The 23,323-nt window shown below is 38.5% G+C and overlaps 1 protein-coding gene across 2 annotated transcripts in view; it reads right to left on the bottom strand.

Annotated features, from left to right (window-relative positions):
- OPHN1 (oligophrenin 1) overlaps positions 1-23,323 on the bottom strand; it is a 528,296-nt gene that overhangs the window by 196,565 nt on the left and 308,408 nt on the right. For both annotated transcript variants that reach the window (XM_077146702.1, XM_077146703.1), the window contains 6 exons: positions 21,356-21,485; positions 17,628-17,728; positions 8,517-8,608; positions 3,830-3,908; positions 1,496-1,529; positions 890-952 (listed from right to left, as the gene is read on the bottom strand). In XM_077146702.1, coding sequence (XP_077002817.1) covers positions 890-952; positions 1,496-1,529; positions 3,830-3,908; positions 8,517-8,608; positions 17,628-17,728; positions 21,356-21,485 — 499 coding nt within the window. The remainder of the gene's footprint in view (positions 1-889; positions 953-1,495; positions 1,530-3,829; positions 3,909-8,516; positions 8,609-17,627; positions 17,729-21,355; positions 21,486-23,323) is intronic.

Here is a 23,323-nt window from a genome sequence, read left to right as displayed (position 1 = left end):
ATAGAGAAAACATACTTATACACTGGAATCAGTTCAAACAGGAAGGTGGTTCCCTCCTCAAAGCTCTCCATCCCTTACCTACAACGGGGCAACAGTTCTGAGGCATCTCTTCAAATCATTCATACTTTCATTTGGATTTTTACCAGGCCCTCATTATTCTGAACAGGAGAGAATACACTATATTAAATAGAAAAGCATGTTTTGGTAGGTAGCAGCAGATGGCTGGCAATGGTACTGCTGTGTTGGAAAGGAGCTAGGGTTTAACTGAAAAAGTTCTCCACAAGACATATCAATCTTAAAGTTGCCCTTGAGCAGTGTGGTGTGAAGGAGAAGACTGCAGTACGACAAATGTGAAGGAAAAGGCTATTTTGTCCATTAAGAAAGACTGAGGCAACGTTTCAAAGAGAAAAGAGGCTTGGCTCATATACCACACCAATTCACATTCCAAATGGCCTCAGAGAGAAACCAGAGGATATCGTCAACCTGGTAGAATGCCAACTCCACATTTTCCTGAGTTTAGCTTTGCCCACGTCAAATTTTAAAGCATTATGTAATGTGGTAGAAACTGATCTCTTGTTTATTTAGGATGGAACCATCATAATACTACTTAAGAGAATTAGGTACTATTTCAGAATAATTTATAAGCCATTTGAAGTTCTTTCTCCTCAAAAGCAGAAAACCACAAATTATCCAAATATGTTTGGATCCCACTGGTTTGGAATTTGTTGAAATTTGCAAGTCATATCTAGTGCTCAAGAATAACAAACTGTCTTCACTACTAACATGGGTCCTTGATGGATGACAGAACTGCTGCTTCAGAGAAATTGTCCCAGGATAAAATCAGAGTGGTCAGATTCAAATGCTGCCAAGGCTATCGTTTAGATCTTACCTTTGCTTTCAATGACATTGATGCACTTTCTAACAAACTTGAACCCCACTTCATTCAGCTCCACTGTTTCAAGCAAAGGAAAGCACAGTTATATCCTGTTGGAACAAGTCTCACTATCACATATTTAATAATCATACTAAGGGACAACATTGAGAGAACTAGGGGTTTGGTTGCTTATCTCTGATCATCCTGAAATATAGCAAAATCCTTTTATTCAGAAAAACTTATAGTTTTAAATCTTAAAACAAAAGATATTTTTTAGTTTGCCGTTTACACGTATGTCTGCAGTAGGCATGAGCAACATCGAATGTGAAATGTTAACCTGTAGATGTTCACAATTTTTATCATGTGTCCAGAACAAGAAGGATATGATGTGTTCCTCTATATTACTACTACTATCCCCACCATAAGCTAAGATAAAATGACTGATTTAATGAACAGACACATGTAAAACAAACAGTTCTGATTTTCATCCCTCACAGAGGTATAAGCTCTACCACATACACACCTGCATCAATATTACATATCATTAGTGATAGTATTTACTGTCAATAGGAAGAGCTGGTGGTTTGCAATGTCAGTAGACTAGAAATTTGAATGACTCACTTTCTTCCTGTTTCGTTATAGGGCTGTGGTAGATCTATAAAAGAAGACAAACAGAAAGAGCCATGGCTATTGTGAATCACTGGAGGTAGGTAGGACAGAAATTAAATCTCCCTCCCCAGATAGGCCATCAAAACCACTAGAGACTCTAGGGATTTAACAAGAAGGAAATGTGGCTAAACACAATCATCTTTGCCCAGTTCCTGAGAAAATAGTTTGAGTAACAGTCCCTGAAATTAGCACTGGTTACTGCAGACAAAGTTGTAGTCTACCCATCTTAGACATTTACTTATGTAAAACTTGGACAATTTTTATGATGGAGAAAGAGAGAAAGAGAGAAAAAAGTGGTTTTCTCATGGATTTCACATGGGTAATGGGCATGGATGGTAAAACCAAAATGTTCCCAATATCAATCCCCCATCCCAAAGACTAGTAAATGGGTGGTTCTCTGTTGAAAGGCAAATGTCCATCTGAAAGAGATCTGTGAAACTGCTAAGATGTCTCTGAGTGGTCTTGAAGTATATATTGTGATAGCTATGTGCAAAACTGACGAGGAGATCCTTAACTCTTGAAGTTTAGTCCTGATTGCACCTCTGTCTCATTATTAAACCTTCAGCATATACTTTCCATTATGTAGACTTCAACATTTCTATCTTTAAAGTGAGCAGATTGGACTACATCTTCCTTTAAGCCTTAATCTTCATTGACTTTTTCAGCAAAGTCATGTGAAGCATAAGATTAGGAAGTTGGGGTGCTTAGTAAATCAGAAGCAATATTAGCCATGTGACGCTGCAAGAAATAAGTTGCCTATATGTCAGCTGTTAAGGCTACTTTAACAATCTCTCCTTTTAAAAGAAAGCTTTCTGCATGCATATATTATGCCCATGGATACTTCAGTGAGAGAGATTGACGTGCTGGACTGCCTTTGGTGTTGCTTTTATAAATAAGAGATTTTTTTTTTAAAGTCTGACAGTCAAGTTGCTGAGAATCCTCATACAATGGACCCATGTTCTAACATCATTCTCCACAATGGGTCATCTGTGTCCTTCGATAATTAAAAACCTAAAGGGAGAGCAGGTTCAGGAGAGGGAATGGAGAAAGAAATGCCTTCCTGAGCCTCCTAACATCCTCCCAGGGAAATATTACAGGTGAGTAACAGTTAAACACCTGGCTTCTTGAAGATGGAGGTGGGATGGGATCAGGGAGACAGGTTCTGGCTTACTTTCTAGATGACAGTCTACAATATCGTTTATCTCCTGCTAGCTTCTTGGTTCCTAAAAAAATGCATGCTGGAATCTGGGTACTATTCTTAGTCGCCAGGGTAATGAGGGCACAGTGAAAAAAATACCTGGAATATATTTCCCCTCCTAGCATGTTTTTGCCTTGAATAAAATAAGAAGATAGGACTCTAGCCAAATCCTGCTGAATCTCAGTAGTTTTGCACTCATCCTTCAGTTAGGAGCATCTAAACCTAATACAGCACATTATGATTTAAAGATTGCCTTTCATTTTACTTTTCAAAACAACCCAGTGAGGCAGGTAAAGAAGAAATCATTAAAGCAGTTTTCCTAAGGAGAAGAAAACTGAGGCCCAGAGAGGTGAGATGGCTTACTCGATGCCACAAATGCCACTGAATGGCAAAGCAGGAGCCAAATCAGGCTTTGGAATTCCAACATTAGGAAGATGATATGATTTCATATGCCATTTGAAGGTACGAAAGACAGAGAATGCTTTACAATGATTTCTGACTGTTCATTCTGGTCTCTATTTGCTAATCACTGATCCTTTAAAGGGAGCATTTGTCCTTTTCTGTAACAGTATTCTAAATGGAATGGCACATCTTGTGATACATGATGCCAATGACATGCCCTTCATCAGCTATAGCCTTAAAGGGGATAAGCTGATTTGGGGGTAAAAGAGGGGTGCAACAAAACAATGTTAAATAAAATTTCAATAAATGCTTCTTCAACCATGGCAATGATTTTTCATTCTTCTCTGTGAACACATATTAATTTTATAATCTGAAAAAAGGCTTAGTTTCGTTTTGAAGAATATCTTCAGCACAGCTACATAGTCTAACACGGGACAAGGAACCAGGTTTCTACGCCCAGCTTTGAGGCCTTCTCTGAGGGCGTTCCTAGACAAGTCCCTTACTCTGTCAGTACCTCACATGTAAGTTGCCTTATACATGGATTCAACAATTTCTTCCAGCTCTAAAATTTTGAGAGAATGAACAAATTCTTATCACTTAATTATCTTAGACCAACTGATACCACTAGAGTGGTACTCATACATCAGACTATACTGCTGAGAATTTCACTGTTTGAGGTAACTTACAGGTTCTTTCCCATCCATGGCCTCCATCCATAGCCTTCTGTTAGCTTCGGAAAGAGCTTGCAGAGTGATGGTTCCTGGCCTAATGAAAAATGAAAAAGTTTAAAGCAGAAAACTCACTGGAGAGCATGGAGTCTTGTAACCTGTCCTAGGAATGGTCACACTGAGCAGGCACACGCATATAGAAATCACCTTTACGTAGGAAAATATAATGGACAATTTAGAAAATAGTAACTTTGGAAACTCTGGAGGAGGCAATATCTTTATGGTCTCATGCCAGAGTTGGGCAAAGAAATAGGAAGGCAGATGCCAAGACACTTTACCATAATGCGGACTTAAATTAGCTCCTTTGTGCTTGAGCTGAACAGAGACTTTCCCTCACTCCTTCTTTTGGGAACCAGCCACTCATTCTGGGCTCTGGGGGTGAGCATGTTTACCACAGCATATTAAACTATCAGGAAAACAGCTTTGCTCCTTCTTCCATCTAGGATGTCCAATGAGCATTTCCAGTTGGAAAGAGTTCAACAATATGCAAACTGGCTCAGCCACAGGGAGGAGACCTTTTGGCTGACTTAAGCAATCTTATGACTAATAACAAAGTATTGTTTTTTGAAGACTCACTCGGTGCCTGGTTCTGTTCTAAATTCTTCACATGTATTAACTCATTTAACCAACAAGCCCATAAAGCAGGTACTATAGTAATTCCTATTTTACACATGAGAAAAGAGGCACAAAGAGGTTACCTAAGGTCTGATAGTAAGTAGGTGAGCCAGGAACAGAATCCGGGAGGTCTAGTCCAGCAACCATATTCTTCACCACTATATTTCTGCCCGGCAAATGGCCTCAAACCCAACTTTACTTTATTTACTTGTAGTCTACCTACATCCAGAGAAACCCCAAACTGGCATAACCTTAATGGTCTTTCAGATTTCCACAAATGAACTGAGCTGATTTCGGATTGCCCATACTACTGCAGGCATAAAATCTCCTTGCATTCTCTAGCTAGCTGCATCATGATGAACCTTGTCGCTCACTCCTCATATGTTAAGATGAAATCTCTCTCAGAGTCACAGAATAATAAAAGCAATACCACTTGGCCTCTCTGGACCTCAGTTTCTTGATCTTTAAGATAAAGGTATTGAAACAGAGGAGCTGGGAGGTCTTTTCCAGTTCTGATATCTTAGGATTCCTGTTCTACCTGTCCTTCCATCTCTTACTTTAGTAAAATACCTCATAAGAAGGAAAGTTCTAAAATGATCTTTAAGCCAGAATCAATTGAAAATCAGGACTTGGCTGTGGACACTGGATTCTTTCAGGCTTGTCTTTCTGTAAGAAATACCCACCCTTTTGGATATTTTTTGGCTGCAAAGGCTAGAAAGCATTGTAAAGACAAAAGCTAAATAGACTCTGAAGCCAGGCAAATGGACAACAGATATACAAGCAAACGATACAGATCATATATTCTATCAAACCCATTCTGGAACTTAGTTTTCCTATATGGGAAACAGAAAAGCCAGTGTGCCTCCTCTCTTGATCTTACAGAGAGGCTGAAATGATGAATAAGCAACTATTCAGTAATCACTTGGAGATTTGGTGGGTTATATGGAAAGTAAAATTCAAAAAATATATTGATAAGGACAGAATGACAAAGTAGAAAAACTACTGACTTCCAGTCCAGGCTCCTCCACTAATTATCTTTATGACCTTGGACAAATCCTTTCCCCTCACTAATGCTTCAGTCTCCCATCTGGATCATAAAGATATGTAAAGCATATCCAGCAGTGGACTGCCGTGGTTAAGAGTATAGGCTTAGAGACTTAGAATTACTGGTTTTGGATCCTGGCTCTACCATTTATACTTGAACAAGTTACTTAACTTCTTTCTGCCTCCCTGTCTTCCTTTGTGAAATTGTGATATAACACCCCCTATCTCATGGACATAGGTGCCTGGTACCTGCCTGGTAGCCGCACTCTGCTCCTTATATCAGGTTGACACATCAAGAAAACAGATGTCATATCCCTCAGAAAACTCCACATGCAAAGAGGTGCCTTAACACCCGTTCATTATATTTGATGCTCTATTTCACAGCATGTTTATTCTGCTGGTAATAGACAATGGAACAAAATAGAGAGAGAATTGGCTTTAGAGTCCTACAGATCTGGGCTTGTTCTATTGATTTGGCAAGTCAGTTAAATGTATTTGAGTTTCAATCTCCTCCTCTCCAAATGGAGGCTGAGAGGAGGGGTTAAATGAGGGAATGTTTTTAAAGTACCCAATAGGTGAAAGCAAAAATCATCAACATATGAAAACTTAATTCCTGGGTTGTAGTCTCAGAATTCCTCAGCATCCTGGGTAGGGAAAAAAAAATTAACACTCAACATCAAAGTCAGCACCTGCTAGGAAACATACAAAGCACAAGGTGCAAGGAATACGAAGATGAAATAGTTCCTGCACCTCTGATCATGGCCAAACTGTTTGCAGTTACTTTGAGTCAATCTGAAAACAGACCAGAATGAAACTAGAGACTAAAGGTTTTCCTTTAAACACTTTGATGTTGCAGTTGTTTCTGATCTTGAGCCAGAGAAACTAAGTGTTTATGAAAAGGAAACGACAGCCAATAACATTTTCCCTAGTAAACAGGAATGCAGGTCCGTCTTTCTACTGGACCTGAAGTAGCCAGGAAAATGAATGACAACCTCACGGTCATGGGTCACAATGTTTATTGCAGTCATCTTTGATCAAGATCATCCATTTATAAAAAAAAAAAAACAGATTCACAAACAGAAATTCTGAGGCTCAAATAACAATATCCCAATTTTTTTTTAATGGGGAAGCAGACAAATAATTATTTATTAGAGCATTTCGGTAAAAATGCTCTAATCTCTTAATCATATTTTTATTAACCTAATCATTAATAGTTTTGCTTACATGATATTTTAATGCACTCTTCAAGTTCCTTTCTAGCAATCTGATCATATTGCTAAAATCTATTCTAATTCTTGGTGTCTAAAACATAGAAATAATAGGCTGAAATAAAATCTAGAAACATTTATTCACTAACTTTCAGATTAACTTCCCAGGTACAAAGCATACCTTTCTCCAAAATGACTCCAAATGATCTCATTCTTAAAGCTAAAGGTTAAATAGTTCTCTGATAAAATCTCCCAGGTTCAGAAAACAAAAAGATGGCACAGGAGAGAAACATGCAATCAATTCCAAAATTTGCAAGCCACTTGTGGTAGTTAGGTTCAGGTGTCAACTTGGCCTGGCGAAGGTGCCTAGTTCTTTTGCTGTAGACATGAGCCAATGGTTCGTGAACCTCATCTGTTGTTCATTACATTTGCAGTTCGCTTGAGGCCTGCCTGCTGCAATGAATGATGTTTGATTTAATTGGCTGGTGCTTAAATGAGAGAGCTCAACGTAGCACAGCCCAAGCAGCTCAGCATACCTTATCTTGGCACTCGCAGCTCAGCCTAGGCCTTTGGAGATGCAGAAAGAAATCACTCGGAGAAAGTTTTGGAACTCAGAGGCCTGGAGAGAAGGCCAGCAGAGATTACCCTGTGCTTTCCCATGTAAGAAAGAACCTCAGGTGAAAGTTAGCTGCCTTTCCTCTGAAGAACTAATGAAAAAAGTCCCCTTTTATTAAAAGCTAATCCGTCTCTGGTGTGTTGCATTCCAGGAGCTAGCAAACTAGAATACCATTACTCTAATATCTGAAAGTTAATCAAACTATTTCCAATTCACAGAAATATCTGTAAAGTATGGAAAGTCTGCCTCAGTTTTTCACCAAGTGGAGGACAAAAGAATCCCCGAAACCACCACTACCCTCCACCCAATCGTTCCTCCCAAAATGTGTGCCAATTCATATGTTCTTTTATGTTATATTAGGAGATATAAATGAATGAGCTTTGCTCTCCTGTTCTTTTTGTAGCATCACCAAATGCTGAACTTTATGCCCAGAGGCGGTGATGTAAAATTGTCTGAAACTTGCATAGTGAGAATTGTTGTGCCTGGGGACGGGGACCCCTTCCCCCAGGATGTAACCTACCCCTGACAAATATTTCAGAAAGCATCTCTCACCCCAACCCGTGCCAGTAAGTTGTCCCTTTCACTTTCCATTTTGCAATAATCTCCCAATACTCAGCCTCAACTCTCCAGCAGATGCATTCGTGTATAAACTCCCCTTACGATCCACCCTCCAGCATTTACCACCCTGCATGCCTAAGGCAGCATTTAAAATGTAAACTTTACTGATGGAAACCTGGCAACTCCTAACATGATCCCCTATTTCTGAAAACTAGGCAATAGAGACCTACCTAATCCTTGCACCCCAACTTCCTATCCTAAGCCTTAAAAACCCAATCCCTTGCCACCTCAGGGCAGCCGTTTCTCTCTCTCTCTTAAAAGGCTCCCCAAGTGGTTCTGTTTCTCCCTGAAATAAAGCCTTTACCTGAACTCCTTGTCCCATCTCATCCCTGGAGGGTTTGCTGAGTATGCCTTTCAAGAACCAGGTCTAGGTAAGGCCTAGCAAGGATCCCAGTGAAGAGCAGTCAGGGGAGCCAAAAAAAATAATGACTTGAACAGACTTGCTCCTATTCATCAACAAGTGACGAGTAAGGAAAAGAAAAGTCCTACCCAAGCTCAGCATCTGGCATCTGGGACACTGCCAATTCCCCCCAGCCTAGCTTACCTTTCATTAGTTTCTATATCAAAACAGAACCTCTTGTCGATAGACTCCGTCTTCCTTCTCACACAGTACTTCAGGGTTAAGTCCAAGGGTCCCTGATACAAGAGAAATATTAGTAGCCAATTTGAAAAAAAAAAAGCACAAAAGCTTTTTCTGCCTCCTGCAGTGTTCTCAATTGTATCTGGAAGACATATGTCAAGGCGGCAGGAATAATATGTAGACTCACTGAGCAGTTTGTCCATTCAAATAGTACTTGCAGCAAGATGGCAGATGGTTTCTCTCTGCTCCGAGAAACAATGGCTGAGACTAAGACAACATACTCAAGGCAGGCCAGCAGTCTTCCCCAATACGATTAAGTAGAAATCTTAGTACGTCATATCGGAGGAGTACAGCATAAATGAGCTGCCCAAATGGCATTTAGTGCACATAAAATTTTCATGAGGTCTTAAGGTAGAGAGGTTGCAAATGGGCTAAGTAGCTTTCTATAGTCTTCCTTAGAAAGGGACAGTTACTCTTAGAAACCCTTAGAGGAAACTGAACTTCAGGGGGGTAAAATGACTTACTAAAAGATACCTAGTTTGTAGAGTGGAAATAGCAATGTACTAGAAAGCTTAAGACCTGTGGTCTTGTCTTAGTTATGCCATTTAGTAGCTATGTGAGCTTGAGCAAATAATTTTCTTTTAGATTTAACTTGAAAATCTATTAAATGGGGATAATACTACACCCTGCTGCCTCAAATTCAAAAACATTTCCAAAGTGCCAGGTCTGTGCCTTGACACCATGTTAAGTATTTTCAGACATTATGCCATTTAAACTGGCCCATATGATTAATCACTCAATATTTCTCTCTCACTAGAACACTCAAACCCCTGGCAGGCCTGCCCTTTTGCTACTCCTGCACAATAAAAACTGAAACACTACCTTAATCATTCAATCTTCCTTCTCTACCCTAACACTTGGGACGTCAAATATTGTTAGACTCTTTCAGGTAGAGAGTGATTAAAAGCATTATATATGCATCTCTTCTTTAAACTCTTAATTCAGTCTTGGAGACATCAGAGCTCAGGGGCCTAGACCTTGCCCTCAATAAAGCCTCATCCCCTGCCTTGCCCCCACCCTGTTTTATGTCCCAATGATGCAGAAGTACTCATATCACGAGATCTTTTATGACTCTCTGATTTTGCATATATGGTTCCCTCCAACCAAAATGGCTTTTCCTATGTTCTCTGCCTGGCTAACTCTTCCTTATTCTGTAAAATGCAGCTCAGCTTTCATTTACTCCAAAATCCTTCCCCAGCCCCATACATTATTCATTATGCACTTTTCACATTATATCAAAATTTCTTGTTTTCACATCTGATTAACTCACTTGACTGAGAACTACTTCAAAACACATGGATGGTGCCTAATTCATTCTTATTTTTTGTATACCTACCAAGTATCTAGTGTTCAATAAATGTTTATGAAATAGATTATCACTCTTGCGAATTTTCAGATGAGGAAATTGAGACTAGGCAAGTTAAGGTAAAAAAGCTGGGAGGCCACAGAGCTAGGATTTAAAACTAGTTATTAAAACTTACAGTGCAGTACTCTTTCCCTTTACCATAACTTATTTTTTTAAATTTCTTTTATTTATTAAATATACCAACATACAAACAGAAACATTCTTACCAAATGATCATTTCATTCTACATATATAATCAGTAATTCACAATATCATCACATAGTTGTATATTCATCATCATGATCATTTCTTAAACATTTGCATCAATTCAGAAAAAGAAATAAAAAGAAAACAGAAAAAAAATCATACATACCATGCCACTAACCCATCCCTTTCATTGATCACTAACATTTCAATCTACTAAATTTATTTTGACATTTGTTCCCCCTATTATTTATTTATTTTTAATCCATATGTTTTACTCGTCTGTCCATAAGGTAGATAAAAGGAGCATCAGACACAAGGTTTTCACAATCACACAGCAACACTGTGAAAGCTATATCATTATACAATCATCTTCAAGAAACATGGCTACTGGAACACAGCTCTACATTTTCAGGCAGTTCCCTCCAACCCATCCATTACACCTTAACTAAAAAGGTGATATCTATTTAATGCTTAAGAATAACCACCAGGATAACCTCTCGACTCTGTTTAGAATCTCTCAGCCATTGACATTTTATTTTGTCTCATTTTGCTGTTCCCCTTTTTGGTCGAGAAGGTTTTCTCAATCCCTTAATGCTGAGTCCCAGCTCATTCTAGGATTTCTATCCCATGTTGCCAGGAAGGTCCACACCCCTGGGAGTCATGTCCCACGTAGAGAGAGAGAGGGTAGTGAGTTGCTTGTGTATTGGCTGAGAGAGAGAGAGGTCACATCTGAGCAACAAAAGAGGTTCTCTTGGGGGTGACTCTTAGGCCTAATTTTAAGTAGGCCTAGCCTATCCCTTGCAGGGTTAAGCTCATATGAATAAACCCCAAGACTGGGGGCTCAGCCTATTGCTTTTCCCCACTGCTTGTGAGAATATCAAGAATTCTCCACTTGGGGAAGGTGAATTTTCCCCCTTTTTCACCATTCTCCAAAGGGGACTTTGTAACTACTTTTTTATTCACTGTTCAGATCACTCTGGGATTTATGAGGGCATCAACCTGGACAAACCTACAAAATCTCATGCCCTACTAAGGTTCTGTGAACTTATGGTGTTCAATTAAGCTGTCCGCATAAGTTATATTAGGAAATGCACTAGTCAAAATATAAATTTTGTACTAAATAAACATTTTTCACTTTAGTCTTGCATGCAAATTAAAATTTTAAAATATTAATTACTATCTATATTTAACACCATGCCATATTGACATTATTTGTTCTTCTTCATGCAGAAACATTTTTAAATTGATATATTTAGTCACTATCATTATACACTCTAGGCATTCGTAGATTATACCATCTCAGACTTTATCATCTATCTGGTTTTGTTGATTTTCTTTATTGTTTTCATGTTCCCAATTTCATTTATTTCTGCTTTAATCTTCATTATTTCATTCCATTTTTAATTGCTATGGGGTCAGTTTGCTATTGTTTCTCTAGTTCTTCTAAGTGGACAATTAATTCCTCGATTTTTGCTCTTTCTTCTTTTTTGATATAGGTAATCAGGGCAATAAATTTCCCTCTTAGCACTGCTTTTGTTTCATCCCATAATTTTTGATATATCGTGTTTTAATTTTCATTTGCCTTGAGCTATTTACTGATTTCTCTTGTAATTTCTTCCTTGACCCACTGGTTGTTAAAGAGTATGTTGTTGAGCCTCCATATATTTGTGAATTTTCTGGCCCTCAGCCTACTATGATTTCCAACTTCATTCCTTTATGATCTGAGAAAGCATTTTGGATGATTTCAATCTTTTTAAATTTATTGAGACTTATTTTGTGACCCAGTATATGGTCTATACTTGAGAATGATCAATGAGCACTTCAGAAAAAGGCACACATCCTGTTGTTGTGGGGTATAATGTTCTATAAATGTCTGTTAAGTCTAGCTCGTTTGCTGTATTATTCAAATTCACTGTTTACTGAATTTCTGTCTAGATGTTCTGTACATTGATGGGAGTGGAGAATTGAAGTCTCCAACTGTTATGGTAGATGGGTCTATTTCTCTTTTAAGTGTTTTCAGTGTTTGCCTCATGTCTTTTTGAGCATTCTGGCTTTGTGCATAAATATTTATGATTGTTATATCTTCTTGTTGAATTGTTCCTTTTATTAATATATAGTGTCCTTCTTTGTCTCTTTTAACTGTTTCACAATTAAAGTCTAATTTGCTGGATATTAGTATAGCTACTCCTGCTCTTTTGTGATTGTTATTTGAGAGAAATATCTTTTCCCAACCTTTCACTTTCAACCTATGTTTATCCTTGGGTCTAAGATGCGTTTTCTGTAGAAAGTCTAGAGATGGATCCTGTTTTTTTAATCCATTCTGCCAGTCTATGTCTTTTGATTGGGGAGTTTAATCCATTGACATTTGGTGTTATTACTGTATGAGCAGTACTTTCTTCTACCATTTTGCCTTTTGGATTTTATATGTCATATATAATTTTCCTTCTTTTTACCTTTACTGATAGTCTTCATTTCTACACTCTTTTCCACACCTCTCTCTCCTGTCTTTTCCTGTCTCTAGTGTTCCCTTTGGTATTTCCTGCAGAACTCGTCTGTTAGTCACAAATCCTCTCAGTGACTTTTTTATCTGAAAATGTTTTAATTTCACCCTCATTTTTGAAGGACAATTTTGCTGGATATAGAATTCTTGGTTAGCAGTTTTTCTTTTTTGGTAATTTAAATATATCATCCCACTGTCTTCTCGCCTCCATGGTTTCTGCTGAGAAATCTACACATAGTCTTATTGGGCTTCCCTTGAATGTAATCAATTGCTTTTCTCTTGCTGCTTTCAAGATTCTCTCTTTCTCTTTGACATCTGACATTATCATTAGTAAGTGTCTTGGAATACGTCTATTTGGATGTATTCTGTTTTGGGGTATCCTGCATTTCTTGCATCTGTCGTTTTAAGTCTTTTATGAGAGTTGGGAAATTTCTAGTGATAATTTCCTTCATTAGTTTTTCTCCTCCTTTTCCCTTGTCTTCTCCTTCTGGGACACCCACAACATGTATATCCATGCATTTCATGTTGTCATTCAATTCCCTGAGTCCCTGCTCATTCCCTACATTTGCTTTTGCTTGTCGGATTTAAGATTTTCCATCGTCCAGTTCATTAATCCCATCTTCTGCCTCTTGAAATCTGACATTGTAGGTTTCCATTGTTTTTTTCATCTCTTCTACTTGTGCCTTTCATTCCCATAAGTTCTGTGATTCATGTTTTCAGACTTTCAATTTCTTCTTTTTGTTCATTCCTTGCCTTATTTTTATCCTCCCTCCAATCATTGATTGATTTTTGATGAGGTTTTCCAGGTCTGTTCGAACATTCTGAATTGTTTCAACTCCTATATCTCATTTGAATTATTGGTTTGTTCCTTTGACTGGGACATATGTTCAATATTCCTAGTATGATTCATTATTTTTTACTGGCATCTAGGCATTTAATTACCTTAATTAGCTTATTCTGGAGATTATTTTCACTTTTTTTCCATATGATTTTCTTGCTGGATGACTTTCCTGTCTATATGTTCTTTGACATTTAGTTCAGCTTATTCTAGACCACTAGCTTAGGTTTTGTTTAACAGATCAGTATTTTTCATTTCTTGTTTTCTTGTTTCTTGCCCTGCCTTATGGTGCCTTATTTCCCCCTTAGGAGGGTCTATTTACATATTATAGATCCCAGCCAGATTTTTCCAGATCAAACTGGCCTCCTCTCAGGAGGAAAGTGTTGTCTGCGTCAGTTTTCCCTGAAGGTGAGACTCAGCAGATTGAAAGGCTTTCCTATGAAGCTTCTGGACTCTGGGTTTTTCCTATCCTGCCCAGTATGTTGTAGTTTTCTGCCTGCGGGTCCCACCAACATAAAAAGATGTGGTACCTTTAACCTCAGCAGACTCTCCCTGCTGGGGGTGTGGTTGACTCAGAGGAGAGGCTGTAGGCTGGCTTTAATCACTTCACTCTTCCAGACCCTGAGCTCTGAATTCCCTGAGGAAGGGAGTCCACCTGAGCTGGATCCCACCCCTCTCCGGGGGAAGGCACAGGCTCCAGACAAACACTCAAAGAAGCTTAATTCTGCCTATACTTGGGATAGTTGGCGCCTGAGAAGCTTTACAGCTGTATCCAAAGAGTAGTCAAGCCATAGAAACACAGCCACAAAAAAGAAAGAGAAAAATCCTTTTCACACAGGACCCCATTCCTTGGGTTTGTCAATCAAGAGCTTAAATTGGTATGTTGCTTTGTGTACCTTCAGGTCCTTTGTGCCCCCTCCTTTCCTTCATGGCCCAGAACCTTTCAAGTATTATGTGCTATCTGATCCAAAAAACCTTTGTTTCTTTTCTTCTTTATTTTTTTTTCCCCCTTTAGCCCTGTCCCCTCTGTGCCTGGGCAAAAACCAGTGACCTCTGCTTTTACTCGAGGTTCAGCTGAGCTGGGGGCCTACTTTTAGTAGTCAGGATGTGTTAATTAATTCCACAATTGGAGCTTGGTTGCACTCAGCCCCTGCTGTTGGTAAAGTCCCTTTCCTTTCCCCTCTGGGAAGCAGCCTGTTGGGGAGGGGTGCCAGCCCTCACAGCTTGGGGAACTCACAGTTCTGGGTGGTCTTGCAGCTGGTCCAGCTGATCCAGACTAGGTTATTCTAGTTTGCTAGCTGCCAGACTGCAATATACCAGAAACGGAATGGCCCTTAAAAAGCGGATTTAATAAGTTGCTAGTTACAGTTCTAAGGCTGAGAAAATGTCCCAATTAAATCAAGTCTACAGAAATGACCAATCAAAGGTATCCATCCAGGGAAAGAAACCTTGGTTCAAGAAGGCCAATGAAGTTCAGGGTCTCTCTCTCAAGTGAGAAGGCACATGGTAAACACAGTCAGGGCTTCTCTCTCAGCTGGAAGGGCACATGGCGAACATGGCATCATCTGCTAGCTTTCTCACCTGGCATCCGGTTTCATGAAGCTCCCCGAGAGGTATTTTCCTTCTTCATCTCTAAAGGTCGCTGGTTCTTGGACTCTGCTTCGTGGTGGTGCAGCATTCTTTGCTCTCTCTGAATCTCCCATTCTCCAAAATGTTTCCTCTTTTATAGGATTCCAATAAACCAATCAAGACCCACCCAAATGGGTGGGGACATGTCATCACCTAATCCAGCTTAACAACCACTCTTGACTAAATCACATTATCCAGGGAGATGATCTGATTACAGTTTCAAACATACAGTATCGAATAGGGATTATTCTACCCTTATGAAATGGGATTTTGATTAAAACATGGATTTTCTAGGGAGCATACTTCTTTTCAAACTAGCACAGTACACTGTGTGTCTGGTCACTGACGTGGCCTCATCTGTTGTTTTGTACTGTTCCTGGCTATTTACTAGCTGCTCTGGAGGATGAACTAAATCCCACACCTTGTTAAGATGCCATCTTCTACCATAACATCTTAACATAGAAGAGATGAGGATTAAATGAAATAGTGTTTGGAAAAGTTATCTGTACAATGAACATCACAATATGATGTAAATTAACAGGCTGAATTATGTAGGGAATACTGCCAAGTGTCATAGTCAGGAAGAGGGTCAATTCCTTCATCTCCATACTGGGCTAATGATACCTACTTTGCAGTGCTTCTGTGGAAAATAAATGGGATACACGATGTTAAGTGCCTAGTTTGGTGCCTGGCATACCAGTGGCATTCATTAGATAGTGGCTTTTATGATGATATTATAATTTCTTTTTACTACTTACAATTCTAAAATGTAAACTAGATTGAAGAACTGAGTTAGACCTGGCAAGAAGAAATCATTTCCAAGTCCAATTTGGGGAAATTCAAGTAAATACTTCCACCTCTTATCCCCCCTAAGTTTGGTGTCAAGTTGCTCTTTCCATTCTAGGAGGAATCCCACATCAAAACTGCGTAACCTGACACTTGCTTTTTTACAAGCAGCCAATAGATGCAAAGGGAAGTGGGAACGAACTAAAAGGAGGGCTTGCTCTCATCTGTTAGGAGGATATGAAAGTGGTGTTTGTTGCTTCTCTTTTGGGCTTTGAGGTGGGCATGTCTGAGCAGGAGAGACAGGGCCTAAATGAGCTTACTATCTAAGAAAGGAGCTTTAAATTCCAGGATTTAGGGAAAAAATGAATGTGGAAAATAGAAGAAATAGACTGTAAGTAAGCCAATGTGGCTTATAAACACTTGCCAGTCAGATAAGTAAACTAAGTTCTAACTGAAGGGGATTAAATTTTGTGCTGTAGCACAAGATGAATTCACAGTGAAAAGTGGCTTGACAATAGACAGATAGGAAACCAAGGAGGATTTTGGAATCCAGAGTCCATGACAGAAGCATGGACCACAGTTCTGAAAACCCCATTTGGTATTGTTTCACTAAAAATACATCCCACATCTAACCCACATTCAAGGCAGAACTTGTGGTTGAAGACACACACACATACACACACACAAGCAGTTTCAACAGCCTACCACCAAGCCACAGTCCTCTCTAATTTCATATAAATAAGCCACACAAGACAGATCTTCCCTGGAAAGCACCAACAATGGAGGGAAATTGCCCTAATTTTTCTCCAAGTTCCTGTATACCTAAATTGAGACTTCAGGCACCATTTACTTTTAACGCTAACAAGTGAACCTCAAAGGGCTTCCAACAAGCCTCTGTAAAGAGTGGAAATCCTTAAAAATCATGCCTTGAGACCCTATTTGAGATCCAGTTGAAGGGAGAAGAAATAAATTGAACTACTTTTAAAATATGAACATTCTGCCTGACAATTAGCTTTATCTTAAGAATTTCCTGTATGCGTATGTATAGGATCAGGTTCTTCCAGTTAAATAAACCATCCTCTCAGTGTGTCAAACCTATCTTTCCATTTTTGGAGGTGGGGGAGGATTTGGAGTGTCGAAGAACAGGACACAGAGAACACAGGGATATAGGTAATTCCTACTTCAGGTAACAAATGAACTCCTTTGGAAAAAAGGAAGTTTTAGAAATTGAATCCTATTTTAAATGCTTGTCATTTAAAGGAATCCTACAGTAGATCCCTCTTAAAAGCAAGTAACTCTCTTTTTGCCCATTTCATCCATATTTTTGCTTATTATATCTATACAATGTGACAGACATTCACAGCAATTTAATAAATGGTCTGAAAGAGTAAAGATTCATTAAGAAGTTCTGAGGTCATTAACAGGGAGCTTTTTCACTCAACTGAGTAGTATCTGGTCCAATTAAAACTAAGGTCAAGGAGAAAATACATAGTCATAAGCTTCAGATGAGTAAATGTTCCACATTTAGAAGGGGTGGTGGTGGAAGTGATTACTTGAATTTCCTGAAATTGGAATTGGAAATTATTTCTTCTTATCAGTTCTCACTCAGTTTCTAATACTTGATTATTTGAGACTCAATCAACGTATATTCATTGCTGAGATGCAGCCACAGATGCATCTCATAAAAATACGACACACACAAGTACTAACCTGCTTAGCACCTGGCTTCTGCTCCATAGGTGTCATGGTGAGTGTCTTGGTCTCCTTCTCATACTGGCAGTAGTACTTCACCCAGGATATTCCCAGAGCCCCTATATAGACAGGCAGAAGTAAAGTGATGGAATACATATTTTGGCTGCATGGTCAGTCCATCCTTAAAATAGATCACCCCCCAGATCCAGCCCTGCCTGTCCCCCGAGCTACATGGTAACCTGCCTGCTGCACATATGGAGACCCTAATCTTCATCATGGCCACATAACTTTCAGTATCTGCAATGTCTTACTCCAAATCTACTCTTCCTGCAATGTTCCCATGAGCGGTAGTACCATACATCCTATCTTGTAGGTAGTACCATACATCCTATTTTTGTCATCATTGGCTCCTCCTTCTCTATAAACTTCCCCATTTGATTGGTTGTGGGATCTGCCTACTCTATCTTCTATGTGTCTCACTCTCAGCTGTCTCCACTTCTCCATGCCTTTTAGCGCTGAATTAGTTCAAGGCCCTATCACTGGTTTTGTTTTTTTGAAATAATCTTTTGAGATATTTCAAACTAAACAAAAATTCATTATTTCTCCAATTAATTATTTCAGTGGTCTTCTTTCTGGTTTCCCCGCCTCTCATCACCTCTTTTCAGTCCATTCTTCACCCTTTTGCAAGAGAAATATTTTTAAAGATATCTCTATTTATGTCATTCCCATGATTATAAACCACCCATGGCTTTCACACTATCTCCAAATGCAGAGCCCCTTATAATGTGATCCAAACCTACCTTCCTAGTTTTGTTTCCTGCCACCCCAACCTCTATGCCTCAGCCTCATTGAATTACTTTCTGTTTCCAAAAAAGTAGGTGATAAATAATTTATAGTTCAAACCAGATAAACTTTTAAAAAATGAATGGGGTACTGGTAAAATAATAACATCCATGACAACAGGTGTTAGCCAGGACTATTTTTGGCTAACTAGGACCCTACAAATAAACAATACCCTCCCATACCTCTGTGCCTTTACTCATGCAATGTTAGACACCTGGGATTCTCTTCCCTTTCTTCAATTGTCAGACTTATTCATCATTGATGTTCCAATTCCTTGGTGAAATCCTTAGACATATACCCCAAATATAGTGCTCAACACACTCCATTAAAATTATTGGTAAATTTCTTTGTTTGCCCCCTCAGACTGTGAGTTTCTTGAGGGCAAGAACCATGGCTGATTAATTTTTTGTGCCAAGTTCATTGAATAATGTCTGGTAGAAAGGATGCTCAGTGAGCATACATTAAACAGAATAATAAGGTCATATACCTTTGGCAAATTAGAAAACTGGGACATAGAAAGATCATACAGTTAGTTGATATTAGAGTCAAGATTATAAACTCACTATACTGTACTGCTTTTATAATACAACAGTGGTTCTGAACCTGGGACAATTTTTCCTCTCAGGGGACATTTGATAATGTCTGGAGACATTTTGGATTGTCACACATGGGGCATGAACTAGAATATGCTATTAACATCAACTGGGAAGAGACCAGCGATGCTGATAAACACACTCCAATGTACAGGAACCACTCCCTGCCAACCATCACCACATATACACAAAGATAAATGAGCTACACAACTCAAAATGTCAATAGAGCTGAGGTTGTGAAACTCTGCAATGCAGAGTAGAAGAGATGAACCTCTGACAACTGGGAGAACACATCTTTGAATACCATCGAAAATTAACTGCTCTAAGATGGAAAAGCAAAATAACATTACTGTTGAAGGGCCATGCTTTGCAAATGGCATTAGTTTTTGTTACTGATAATCTCTCGGTGTGTCTCTTCTGTCTCTTCTGCCTACTGACCAAATAGAATAAATCTGGACAAGGACTGAAATCAAAGGGTGTCAGGGTCATAGTTCAAAAGTATAATCAAACAGCATGTAAAGGTTTGCATAATATTATTTAGGCGATAAAGAAGCTTCAATCTTCTGCAATATTCAGTGACTGGATGAGTTGACCCATTTTCCTTTGCTAGCAATGAACAACCAATACTTGTATGTCTTGCCCACTGAAATCATGGTGATCATTTAGGGCACTAAGAACAAGTATGTGATCCTATGGCAGTGGGAGGTATATGTTATAGTGGTAGGAGCATGGTTTTTAGCATCTCACAGACCTTAAATTAATCTAAGGCTTGGCACTTGTTAGTTAGATGACTTTCAACTGGTGACCCACCCTCTCTGAGTCTCAGTGGTCTCATGCATAAAATGGGTACTATAACACTTATCCACTGTTGGTGGGAATGTCAAATGGTGCAACCACTGTGGAAGGCAGTTTGGCAGTTCCTCAAAAAGCTGAATATAGAATTGCCATACGACCCAGCAATACCATTGCTGGGTATCTACTCAAAGGACTTAAGGGCAAAGACACAAACGGACATTTGCACACCAATGTTTATAGCAGCGTTATTTACAATTGCAAAGAGATGGAAACAGCCAAAATGTCCATCGACAGACGAGTGGCTAAACAAACTGTGGTATATACATATGATGGAATATTATGCAGCTTTAAGACAGGATAAACTTATGAAGCATGTAATAACATGGATGGACCTAGAGAACATTATGCTGAGTGAGTCTAGCCAAAACCTAAAGGACAAATACTGTATGGTCCCACTGATGTGAACCGACATTCGAGAATAAACTTGGAATATGTCATTGGTAACAGAGTCCAGCAGGAGTTAGAAACAGGGTAAGATAATGGGTAGTTGGAGCTGAAGGGATACAGACTGTGCAACAGGACTAGATACAAAAACTCAAAAATGGACAGCACAATAATACCTAATTGTAAAGTAATCATGTTAAAACACTGAATGAAGCTGCATCTGAGCTATAGGGTTTTGTTGTTGTTGTTGTTGTTTTGTTTTTTGTTTGTTTTTGTCTGTCTGGTTTTTTTTGTTTGTTTTTACTATTATTATTACTTTTATTTTTTTCTCTATATTAACATTCTATATCTTTTTCTGTTGTGTTGCTAGTTCTTCTAAATCGATGCAAATGTACTAAGAAACGATGATCATGCATCTATGTGATGATGTTAAGAATTACTGATTGCATATGTAGAATGGTATGATTTCTAAATGTTGCCTTAATTTCTTTTTTTCTTTTTTCCGTTAATTAATAAAAAAATAAATTAAAAAAAACAATTGCTGGTTTGGATTTGCCCTGTGGGTTGTGGTTTCTTGACCCTTGGCCCAGAGTAATGAACATAATCTCAAGAAATGTTTGATGAGTGCAAAAAGGATTCAATAAAATATGATAAAAATGACAAAAAAAATGGGTACTATAAGGTGGTTTCCAGGATTAAATGGGACAGTTTATTTAAAGTACTTAGCACCATGCCTGGGTCATAGTAGGTATATTTCACTGCCTCCTTTCCCCACTTTCCTTTTTGTCCCAGTCAAAGAGTTATCAGAATGGTTAAACTATCAACAATCTCCATTTTGAATCTCAGAGAAAAACACTGGGTCTTATCATCCCAGAGACTTCATAGGATAAATTCTTAGTCTCTCTTCCTATTTCTTCTTCCTTTTTATTTTCACTATTCCCAGCCTGCTTTCCAAATAGCTGTAGCTGTCAGGGTTTTGTGAGTAATATGGGTAGCTAGAGTATGGAGACCCAAGTGGTTGTAGATGCCAGCCTGCTAAAACCCAGTGTGTACCCCTGTTCTCCCACACACATTTCTCTTGCGTATAGAGATAGCCTTCAATGGTTGGCTGTCCTGGCAGTTTGCATGTCTGGGGAGCTTCTTTCATCCTTCTCTTAAGTTCTTCCATCTCTTCCCGGGTGCTGGAGAAATGATTTCTTGTCTGTCAAGACATTATCATCATAATTATTATCATCATCATAATTAATATAAATAAGTATTTAATTCATCAGAGATCCAGTGCAGAGTTTTCTCTACTTATATCATATATTACAATATCGCAAAAAAAATATTGAATAGCATAGTGACAAGGAGAAAATGGTATAGAGTTTAACAGTACTAAAGTCTGGAAGGGAAACAGAAATATAAATAGAAATATATGCATAAAACACAACAGGGAAATTTTTTAATGGGAATTATTTAAGACTCTAACAAATAAGAAGTCACAGAATTCTGAGCACAAGTCTGACCCCTACTTTACAAAAAGGGAAACTGTTCAGAAGGTTCCTGTAATGGTTAATTTTATGTGTCCACTTGGTTACTCTACAGTAGTCAGCTATTTAATTAAATACTAATCTAGGTGTTGCTGTGATGATATTTTATAGTTGTGGTTAACATCTATGATGGGTAGACTTTAAATAAAAGCAATTGTCCTTAAAAATGTGGGTGGGCATCATCCAATCAGTTGAAAGTGCTAACAAAAACTGAGGTTTCCCAGAGAAGACATTTTTCCTCAAGACTGCAGCATAAAATCTTGACTAAGTCTGTTACCCTCTTGCCTGCTCTATGAATTTAGAAATCAAGACTACAACATCACCTCCTGTCTGAGTCAGTCAGTCTCTCTCTCTCTCCCTCCCTACATACACACACACACATACACACACACATACACCAAACAATATCTTACCGGTTCTGTTTCTCTGGACTACCCTGACTGATAGAATTCCCACAGATAATATTCTCATAGTAACTTCAAAGTTATGCCCCAAGTATAGCTAGACTACTTGATCCTGAACCAAATCCTGGCATTCGAATATTATGAGCAGATGTTCTCTTTGAAGATAGTCCAGTGGAGAAGTTAAGTTTTTATATTCATGAAAAACAAAACCAATGTTAAAAAGGAATCTATTAAAAACTAAATAACTAAAACACAATGGCAAGACACAGCTTGAAATGTGGGTATGAGAATCACTAGAGATAGTGTTTAGTCTCAAGACTGTGGACATAATGTCAGTGAAAAAGGTGATCTGGGCTGTGCTATCTGGTTGGGACCACTCTCTTGTTGATCCTATAAATAAGTAAGCCATATGTGTATATACACAGGCTTGCTGATAAACTTTGCTTGTTGAGTTATACACTTGGAGGAAGATTCAAGTGATTAACCTGATTGTAGGAGGATTTACAGGATCAAGAAGATAGGGGCTCTCACATTCTAGCAAAAGAGAGTACCCAGAAAGGAAAAAAACGCAATTATAAGGCAGGATCCTCCTAAACAAGTAAGGTTTAGTTCCACCACTACTTTCCAACCTTTTTTCTAACAATACATTTATAAATATCATATAAGACCCAGTCCAAATTCACCACTTCAGTGATGACTTCCCTGAGTATACATCAGGCCAATTATTCTATCCTCTGTGCTTTTTAAAAAATTTTTTGTCTTATCTCTACTCTAGAAATTATCATAAGGGATTGGGATTTATCTGTCTTTATATCTCTGTCTTCCAAGTGACTGTATCTTCCTTCTGGACAGAAAAACTTATATGCTTCATTACTATATGTCCAGTGCCATTAATAATGCCTGGGACAGAGTATAGGTTCATTGTATCCATAAAATTTCCTTAAATGTGGGTTAAATAAATGAGTGAATAAAAGGATCTAACGGACAAAAATGACAAGGCTGTGACTATACTCACTAACAAGAACTAGCACTGGAAAGAAGGTGACCTTTAAAAATAATTTATTTAACTCTAACAACTAGTGAAAAAAAGGAAAAGCAAGAAA

Source organism: Tamandua tetradactyla, chromosome X, assembly GCF_023851605.1.
Source record: "Tamandua tetradactyla isolate mTamTet1 chromosome X, mTamTet1.pri, whole genome shotgun sequence".
Lineage (NCBI taxonomy): Eukaryota > Metazoa > Chordata > Mammalia > Pilosa > Myrmecophagidae > Tamandua > Tamandua tetradactyla.
The sequence above is the reverse complement of the archived record's forward strand: the minus strand, read 5'-3'. Positions and strand labels throughout refer to the sequence as shown.